Source organism: Sminthopsis crassicaudata, chromosome 2, assembly GCF_048593235.1.
Source record: "Sminthopsis crassicaudata isolate SCR6 chromosome 2, ASM4859323v1, whole genome shotgun sequence".
NCBI lineage: Eukaryota > Metazoa > Chordata > Mammalia > Dasyuromorphia > Dasyuridae > Sminthopsis > Sminthopsis crassicaudata.
This window is the reverse complement of record NC_133618.1, coordinates 235972648-235982895: the sequence shown is the minus strand read 5'-3', so window position 1 is coordinate 235982895 and position 10248 is coordinate 235972648. Positions and strand designations below refer to the sequence as shown.

The 10248-nt window shown below is 39.5% G+C and overlaps 2 protein-coding genes across 3 annotated transcripts in view; one reads left to right on the top strand and one right to left on the bottom strand.

Annotated features, from left to right (window-relative positions):
- Positions 1 to 2457: 2457 nt before the first annotated feature.
- MOCS3 (molybdenum cofactor synthesis 3) lies at positions 2458 to 4124 on the bottom strand. The gene has a single exon (XM_074288594.1). The coding sequence runs from the start codon at positions 4122 to 4124 to the stop codon at positions 2754 to 2756; it is 1371 nt and encodes a 456-aa protein (XP_074144695.1). The 3' UTR covers positions 2458 to 2753.
- A 350-nt stretch (positions 4125 to 4474) lies between these two features.
- DPM1 (dolichyl-phosphate mannosyltransferase subunit 1, catalytic) overlaps positions 4475 to 10248 on the top strand; it is a 29105-nt gene continuing 23331 nt past the window's right edge. For both annotated transcript variants that reach the window (XM_074288596.1, XM_074288595.1), the window contains exons 1-2: positions 4475 to 4647; positions 8402 to 8501. In XM_074288596.1, coding sequence (XP_074144697.1) covers positions 4475 to 4647; positions 8402 to 8501 — 273 coding nt within the window. The remainder of the gene's footprint in view (positions 4648 to 8401; positions 8502 to 10248) is intronic.

Genomic DNA, 10248 nt, shown 5'->3' with positions numbered 1-10248 from the left:
AATAGAAATGACCCTAAATACTATAACAGTTAAACAGGGTACATACATACAGAGAAGATCCTTGTGGGAGGTGACAATTTCAAGAGTACTGAAGTTGCCAAATACTTGAAAAGAAAAAAAAAAATCCTGGACATTATTACTATCAAGAAAAGGTATCTTCAAGTCTTTCTTTTATCTTTACAGAAGGTATAAGAATAAGATATCTCACAAGGGCATCCTTGAAAAAGGTATAAGAAGGGAAGAAGTAGTACACATACACACACACACACACACATTCTATTGCAAAGCACATCTATATAGTCAGAAAACTGATTTAAAAGTTACTGAGAATATAAGATTCTACTGAGACTATTTAAAAAAGCATCGGAAGAACAAACTGCTCCTTCAAAGATTTTCAATAGGATCTCTCCCAAGCATATGTCAAACTCAATACCAGATTCCTTGAAAAAAAAAATATTAATAGTTAAGGGCAATCACTACCTATCATGTTAAGGACATAGGGAAATGTATTCTTGCTAAAGAATTTTGGCATTATCATGAAGGATATCCAGCAAAGTCCAAATGGAAAGGGGGGGGGGGGGAGAGAGAGACTGGGGAGGTAAGTCATCACTGGTGGCCAGCTCTGGTGAGTTTTTCTAGCTCTAAAAATACCTTCCAAATCTTAATACTGTGAATTGTTTGACTTATCTGAGTTTTCCCTCTATTGGGAAACCCAAGGTTATTTACTACCATGAGGGACTAAAGGAACAATGGGGTAAAAGTACATTTTAATACTTTAATATTTGAAAATAGTTTTAATTTTAAGGCCTATTTATTCCTTATACTTTTTATACTCTACCCTTGATTATTTGAGTATTTATCTTATCTATTAATCTGTCAAAAACAGGATTATTTAAAATTATTCTATATCCAAGGCATTTTAATTTGGAAAGAGGTACACATGGCATAGTCCCCCATGCCTTCCTACGTAATTGCCTCCAGGACAATTTAGGTAACATTTCTAGGAATTCAGGGGAACAAAATCACAATTCTGTATAGTTTGGGTTAACATTCTAGAACAGTTACTATCCCACAGATCCTAGCCCACTTCCCCTTCAGCAATCAGTAAGTTTCTCTCCAGAAAGCAGTTTCAAGAATCCAAACTGAATAGGTGGGAAGAATATCTCCCTTTCAATTGGCCCAAAGGCAGATCACTTAAAATAGTGGCCACATAAAGGTCTAATCCAAAGTGTTAAATTTAATTATCTGTATTAATCTATTTTCCTAAGAAAAATCTTAGTTTTCATAACATCCATTTTCCCCAAAAGGGAAAACTGGGAGTTCGGGGCAGGTAAAATATTATTTAACATGACTATAGAAAATAAAAAGGTTCTAATATGCTTTCATAATAGGAAAAACCATTCCTCATTATTTCTTGAATTTAAATGGCTTGTCTTATCAGAAGACAGTTCACTGAAGTGCTTACTTACTGTTAATGTTTTGTTTGCGACTTTCTTCTCTCAAGTACTTTGTAGTCAGGAAACTTGGATACAGATTTTGATTCCAACACTTACTAAATTATAGTTGAGACCAAAAAGTTACTAATTTTCTGAGTTTTGCTTTTCTCTAACAGGGCTGTTGTGAGGAAAACCATTTGCAAACCTTAAAATCCCAGATAAACTACGAACTACTTAGAATTATTTTTCTATTCTTCCCTACAAGGCAGATATCCACCATTTTCTCTAGATTGATAGAATGAAAAAAAATGATTCAGAATCATTTAAAAGGCTAAAAAGCAAGTGATTACTTGGACTTTACTATCCTCATCTCACTCTCAGATTTATAGATTACCTATCAGCAAATACCTAAAATACAACACAGGAAATTTAAATAGCACCACTCCCAACTTCGGAGGGGCCTCCGCAGGGACTAGTAATTAGCATGTTACACCAGACCCAAGAACTCCTTCAGGCTGTTTGTAGCCCTCAGTCTCCTTTTAGAAACTAATCTAAATGTTTAAAAAAAGTTTCACCTCCAATCCATTTAATTCAAGACTGTCTTAGATGTTCACTTAACCAAATTTCCAAGTAGGTAAGTACTTTTACAGAATGAAAGCCAGTAGTCCTACAATCCACTAAGAAAGTCCTGGAAAAGTACTTTATAATATTCAGAGCAGGGGAAACTTTTAAAGTTCTGGGGTATTTAACTATTATTTGATAGTCAAAGAATTAACAACTTCAAGGACCCCCCTCATTTACCCTAGCTAAGTACCCATTTAGTTTTGACTTAAGCAACAAACTTTTTGAACAATACCAAGTAATTCTATTGTACGAGGCATATAATCAAGGTGCCACTTTCATTTTGTTTCAAGGAGCTCACAAGTCAAGTTGGTACCTAAATTAAGTGCTCAAGGGAAAAAGAACATTTCCCCCACACAAAAGTCCTTAAGAGAAACCATTCATTGTAGAACCATCAGACTGCTTTAACAATCAATTTTTTTAATAGAACAGATGAAAGCACATATCCAGAGACTAACAATTTTAACCTACTCTCAACCCTTTTTTAACTAGATTGGAATAGTAAGGGTTCATTCTATAAATAAAGGTTGTCTTAATACAATGAACTTTTGATAAATAAAATTTACTTATGGAAAAAAAAATCATCTTCCAACACCCCTTCCCTCACCCATTATTCACATTATAAATACTTCCTTGATGTAATTTTGAAATCCATGATTGCAAGAGGCGCTTTTTGCATCATCTATTTCACACAACTCAATATTGTGGAAATGTTGGGTCTATTTTGGTGGCCCAAGCCATGAGACCTCCCATAACATCTCTGGCCAATAAGGAGTCCAAATCTTTGATTGACAAGCTCTGCAGGACCTTCACCGCTTTTTGAGAATCATTCCCCAGTTTGCAAATCACATAGATGGGGAAAAGTGTCCCTTTCTGGATATTCTGCTTTCCTTTCCTAACGGCGTTTCCTAAAAGTTCCAGGCTTTGGGCCTCTTTCCGCTCCAACTGGCTCAAAGGAATGTGGAGGGCATGGGGTAGACAACAGATATCCACCTCCACCTTAGGTCGCACATCCAGCAGCAGGTGAGGCTGCCCCGCGTCCAACACCTGCTTGTAGTGGACAACAGAAACCCGCTCCTCCTGGGAGAGCAACTGCAGACTACGGCACTTATCGGTGGCCGAGGAGCCGCAGAAGGCTTCGTAGTCCTGCAGATGGGTCACCGTGGGCTGGTCCCCACACGCCACACAATCTGACCTTCGGCCCCGAAGCTGAATGCGGCGGAACTGACCACCAAGAGCGTCAAAGAGCAAGAGACTGCCACTGTAGGAGGGCCCGAGCCCAGCTGCGATCTTGATCACCTCGAGCGCCTGCAGGCAACCGAGCACTCCGGGCACAACGCCCAGGACGCCTCCGTCGGCGCAGTTGGTCACAGTCTCGGCCGGGGGTGGCCTGGGGAAGACGCAGCGGTAGCAGGGCCCATCTTCGTAGTGATAGACCGTGAGCTGGCCCTCCAGACGCAGCGCGCTGGCCGAGACCAGAGGGCGGCCGGCCAGCACGCACGCATCGCTGACCAGGTAGCGAGTGGGCACATTGTCCGAGCAGTCGGCCACCACGTCGTAGAGGCGGACGAGGTCCAGCGCAGTGGCCGGGGTGAGGGCTTCGGCGTACGGAACGCACTGCACAGCTGAATTGAGCCGCTTCAGGGCAGCGGCGGCGGAGTGCGCCTTGGCCTGGCCCGCCCGCCCTTCGCCATGCAGGACCTGCCGGTGCAGATTACTCAGCTCTACCACGTCGTGATCCACGAGGCCCAGGCGGCCTACTCCGGCAGCCGCCAGATACTGGGCCAGGGGGCAGCCCAGGCCGCCGCAACCCACCACCAGCACAGAGGCGGCGGCCAGGCGCAGCTGCCCGCGCACCCCCAGCTCTGGCAGGACGAGCTGCCGGCTGTAACGAAGAATCTCCTCCCGAGATAGGGCAGCCTTCGGCGGCAGCGGGGCCGGCTCCGGCGCCGGCCGGGGAAACTGCTCCGCCGCTGCTGCCTCCAGGCGCTGCCTGAGGAGCTTCAGCTCCTCCTCACGCAAAGCAACTTCGGCCTGCAGGGCTAGCACCTCTTCGCTTGCCGCCATGCTGCTCTAACCTGGCCGTTGCCTCGGGACGTGCTTCCGCTTTCGTCTCCTAGCGATTGGACCAAACCAAATACTGGGGGTGGAGGGTCGCGTGTCACGTTAGGGGCGATAGATCCGTGTTCACACGTCTGCCTAATGATTGTCCCTAATTTGTTAAAAGTGGCATCCTAGTGAACAATTATTTTCAGAGGCTGTGAGAAGAGCAAGAGAACAAAGCCAAGGTTGGTCCTTTTAAGCCTGCCTCTATTGAAAGCTTCCTTCCCACTTACACCCCTACGACACTGTCCCGTCTCCACGCACTGCGCGCTCTCCTTTGCGTAATTCCGATTCCGGCTGCTTGCAGTTCCGCCATGGCCTCCCACAGCGATCTCTCCAGTAGTGCAGGCTCTCAACGAAGAGGAGGGAAGAGTCCTGCGGCTCGGGCTGCTGGCGCGGACAAGTACTCGGTGCTTCTCCCCACCTACAATGAGCGAGAGAACCTGCCTCTCATCGTATGGTTGTTGGTGAAGAGCTTCGAAGAAAGGTACCGCCCCGGGCCCCTCTCGGGAAAGATGAGCTGGCCGTCCCTCCGCGGCTCAGCCCGTCTTTCCCAGCCACCCCCTTCCCGCTTCCTCCAGGGCTTTTGGGTGGCTCTCTTTAGAAAGATAGCCTCTTCTTTGAGGGCTGATTGAGTAATTGCGAACTACGATGGCGGCCTCCTCCCTGGGGGACTCGTTCTGGGCGTCTCTCCCAGGAATCCTCCCCCCGCGGCACTGGAACCTCCTCCTGTCCTTTTCCACACACACACACACATCACCCCTCCACCCCCCGCTCTCTGCCACTCGGCGTGGTCCCTTAGGCTGCCTGTGGGCAAGAGCCAAGACTGAGCCTGGCCTTCCTTTCTCCCCAAGCGCCTCAGACTGAAGAGTGGTTAAGCTGCCTGTCCCTGGGTAAAGACGTGGACCGGCAGTCTGGCTCCCAGCTCTGGCCCTCCCCCTCGGAACCGACCCAGGTACTGCAGAACTGGGAGGGAAAGCCCTCAGTCCTTGCACTCCAGCGTGCTGGCTGCAGTGAGCACTTACGCGGAAGAATGAGAATTGTGTGTGCCGTGTGAATTACAGAAATGGAGCTAGCAGCTGAGCACAAGTAACTCTTCCATACACGCATCAGTGCCTTTATACTTAAACGTATGCGTGTTGCCAACAACTGGGAAGTTGTATTTAGCATAAATAGTCGTTTAAAATTGGGCATAGAAGATTGGTTTTATTTTTGTTACAAACTATCCCAAGCTTGGCAGAAGATCATACGGAATTGCCGAGATGTGGTCCCTCTCTTAATTCCATTTTGTGTAGCTGTGTAAAGTCAGACGTAGTTTGTAATCCTATCTTTCATACTTGTTACTACCTTGACCTTGAAGTCATTTCTCATCCTCTAAACGAAAGGTGTAGACTAGCTCCTTCCAGTTCCAAATCTCTTGTACTGATTTGAAATTAGAAGCTTGAAAAAAATTAACAGCTTCAAAGCTAACATCAGTTTCAATTAAGAATCACTACCAATTTACAAATCAATAGGTTTCCTGGTCAGCTATTTATTTAGTTGTGGGATATTGTAAAGATAATAGAGTGTAGAGCTAAAAAGGATTCATTTTCTTTATCTTACAAATGAGAAAATTGGTCCTGAATGGTTGAGTTAACTAAGATGGCAATTCTGATTTAATATGGGGAGTGACTTTTTAAGATCATCCACTTATCTATGCAGCTTTGGAAAATTCGCCCTGTTGGTTGAAGGCCCATTTGGACTAGATGAATTACAAGACCTTTTTTCAGCAATACTTGTGATTCGGACATTGGATTCCAGGTCCTCTGATTTCAAATCTCAATTTTTTCTCCATTATACCATAGTTCTTGGTGTCATGCATTTTAATTTAAAATGTATGCTGACAGTACAACACATATGTACATTAATTTTTAAAAATTAAACTATAAAATATTGAGTTGATTTCATTGGCCATAGTAGTTTCAGGAAAATAGACTTTTCGTGTCTTTTACTATCTAACTTTCCAAGTATTGGGTCAGAAGTGTTTTTTAATGCTGGATTTATTTTTAGTGAACATATCCTGTAGTACTTTTGAAAACTGTTCACATCAGACAGTGACACGGTAGATAAACAGCACTGGACCTGGAGTCAGGAAGACATAATTTCCCTAGGGAATGACCCTAGGGAAATAATTTAATCTCTCTGTGTTGGTTTCCTCAACTGTAAAAAAAAAAAAAAGAATAACAATCATACTTTCCCAGGCTTGAAATGAGACAATATTTGTAAAGTGCTTAGCACAGTGCTAGCATAGAGTAGGTAATTAATACTTTATTTACTTCATATCTGTTGACTATTTATCCATTGAAGAATGTTTTTTGATCTTATATATGGTCTGTATGTCAGCTAACATTAATTTGGCATTTTTTTTTCCTTTTTCTTTTTCTGAGGCTGGGGTTAAGTGACTTGCCCAAGGTCACACAGATAGGAAGTGTTGTGTCTTCTCAGACCAGATTTGAACTCTGGTCTTCCTGAATTCAAGGCTGGTGCTCTATCCACTGTGCCACCTAGCAGCCCCCAAATTTGGCATTTGTTATGTGCCAGACAGTGTGATAAATTTTAGAATTACAAAGAAAAACACAAAAAAAGAGTCCCTCCTTTCAAGGAACTTATAATCTAATGAGGGAGACAACATGCAAACAGCTATGTACAAACAAAATAAATACACAACAAATAGATGATTATTAGGGGAAAGTCACTAAGAGTCAGGGAAACTGAAAAAGGCTTTTGCAGAAATTGGGATTCTAGTCGATACATGAAGGAAGTCTGGAAAACTATGAGGCAGAGATGAGGATTAAGGGAATTGGGAATAAAGAGGGTGAAAATAAAGATAGCAAAAATAATAATAATAAAACAATGATATATGACCAGTGATTGAATATACGGAGATGAAATAGAATGAGGGGAATTAAGGTTGCCTAGGTTGCTGGCTTGGATGACTAGGACGATGGATAGAACCCTCAACAGTAATAGGGAAGTCAGGAAGATAAAAGGGTTTGTAGAAACAGGCTTCATTTTTGATATGTCAAATTTTAGAAGTTTTTTGAACTGTTTTGAGTTATCTGAGTTGAAGATGCTAGACTGATGGTTAGCAGGACAAGTATATCTAAGAGTCAGTTATAGAGAGATGATCATTGAAACCACAAGAACTTATGAAATCATTTGTATTAGCTTCATATGTATATCGAATATCAGACCCTCATCAGAGATGCTTACAATAAAGATTTCTTTTTCTATCTGTGGCTTCCATTTTATTCTGCTGTAGTTGCATTGATTTAACTCATGCAAAATTTTTTTCATTTCTTATTATTTAAATGATCTCTTTTGTCTTTTATGATTAACTTTATAGCTCCCTAATCTGGTTCTCTACCGATTTTTATTTTATGTAACATTTAATAAGGTGAATACAACTGTGTAAAATTCACTATAATGATCATCACAGAAGTAAGATCTATTTTAAAGATGCATAAAATGGCTTTAGACTACATAGTAAGATTTTACACATTAAAAAGCTGCAGTTGACAAGAGCTAGAATAACTTTCCCATTAATCTTAATGAAATTTTAGGACTAGAACCCAGAGCTCAGTCAGTAATTCAATCTAATCAGTAATCTTTTACTCATAATTGACATAATTGAATATATTCAATTCAGACTCTTCAAAAGTAGATAGAATATTTGAGGATTAGAATAGGTTTTTGTTTTTTATTAAATGCTACTTTTATAGTTTTAATCGGTGATAGTCTAAATTTTTCCCTGGGGGGGGGGTTCTCTGTGCAGTCTCTCAGGTTTTCTTTCCTATTAAAGAAATATACTCCCTTTGGTTACATTACATAGTTCTCTTGCTCCCTCTTATCCTAAGCTTAGCAAATAAAATGTGTTATTTATAATTTTAATACCTTAGCTATAGTATTTTCCATGATGTTAATTGGTTTGAGCCTATTGAAAACCTTTTTAGCTTTTCTATGTTACAAGAAAAGATGAAACTCATAATTTATTTCAACAAATAAGAATCAGACTGGTCCTGAATATTTGATAAAATTTCATCTTTTCTATTAGGCAATTGGAATATGACTTGAATAAAATATTACTATTTACTTTTATAATTGTATGGTGTTCCTCATGAATCATTTACAATTTAGAGTGGTGGACAACCATATTTTTTTTCCTTTTTTAGTAAATAATTTTAATTTTTTTTTCATTTCAGTGGAAACAACTATGAAATTATAGTCATAGATGATGGCAGTCCAGATGGGACACAGGAAGTTGCCCAACAGTTGGAAAAGATCTATGGACCAGATAAAATTGTGAGTTAAATTATATTTGTTTTAAACTATTCTGTTTATTTACAGGAAAGGTGGAGAGTACTGTTAATATTCATTTAATTTGCAGAATTGCTAAAGATAAAAAAAATTTATAAGTAAGTGAAAATTACCTGGGTTGTTTCTTGTTTTCTTTTTTTTAGTTAGAACTAAAAAATGTTTGATTTTACAAGAACAATACTTAGAGAAATTTAATTTACTATTTATTGTTCATCACAGATCTTTATGTGAACTTTATATTTTCATGGTCATTTATACTTCTTTAAAGACAGGTTTTTAAAACAGCAGGAAATTTTTGACAGTGAATAGATAATAGACGAAAGTTGTGTTTTTTTAAATCTTTACTTCGGTTTTTTTTGTTTGTTTGTGTTAATGGAATGTATTCTCTGATCTTTATTTGAAGCAGAGATCATTGCCTATAAAATCAGTTTCCCTATTGGTATCATAGAACTTTTTAGAGAATAATGATAGAGTTTTGTATTACATGTTCAATGTTATTTATAGTATTAAACAACCAGAATGCCTTATCAGCTGTTTTTTATATAGAGAGAGTGGCCCCAAAAATCTTATTTCAGTTTTGTTATTAATAGCTATATAATGTTGTATTTAATTTATACTTTAACATATTTAACATGTATTGGTCAGCCTGCCATCTTGAGGGGCAGGGGGGGGAGGGGAAAAATTAGAACAGAAGATTTGGCAATTGTCAATGTTGTGAAATTACCCTTGCATATATCTGGTAAATAAAAACCATTAAATTAAAAAATAGCTATATAATGTCAGAATTAATACTAAAACCAAGTTCTTTCATTGGATAATGGCCATGAAATTTTTTTTTTTTTTTTTTTTTTATGTAAAGAAGTTCACTTAAGTATCCCTACTGTACAGTTATTATAAGGATAGAGGATGGACTTGGATTTCATTAATATAGAATCCTCCCCCCCAATCCTTCCACTAGTAGCTGTCAAACTTCTACAGTACATACTCTTAGTAATTGTGAGTTCCCTAGGTTCAGAGTATGCAAAAGCTAGATTTAATTCCAGGTCATCTTGACTGTGAAGCCAGTTTTTTACTTTTTTTCTTCTTAGACCTTTTACCAGCTCGATGTATTTTATTTTAATCTTCCCATGTAATCCTCTGGAACACAATAAACTAAAACTTTAAAATGGCAATGTTTTATTGTGTATGTAATATGTAATTTTGGGATACCTTAAATTCTAAGTCAAGTACTATATTACATATTCTGGTCTTATACCTTTAAGTCTTTTTCTTTCCTGCAACCTTTATATTAATAACATTTTACTTTACTGAATAAGATTACAAAAACCTACAATGAATAAATTATACTTAAAATGCTACAATAAAACTAATTGATAATGTTGGTAGACAGAAGTATATTTTACTTCATACTAGTTCATTTAAATAACTACTATGTTCAAAGCACTGTTCTAGGTGCTGAAAATAAAAAATTTAAAAACAACAATTCTTCCTCTGAAGGAGCTTAAATTCTGTGGAAAGGGACAAGGATATGTACACAGACTTACATTTCCCATCTCCAGGCCTTTACTGGTCATCATGAATACCTGCAATGCACTCCCTCCTCAGCCACCACTTCATGGAAATCCTTTCTCCCTTTAAGATGCAACTTAAGCACCATCTTCTATATAGCACCACTTTATTTTTCTTAACTTGCCCAACTATTAGTGCCCTTCCTCCCAATATTTCTTGTTTT

What these genes read in the sequence shown, in the direction of transcription:
- MOCS3 (XM_074288594.1), bottom strand. Translation starts at nt 4,124, where the DNA reads ATGGCGGCAAGCGAAGAGGTGCTAGCCCTGCAGGCCGAAGTTGCTTTG.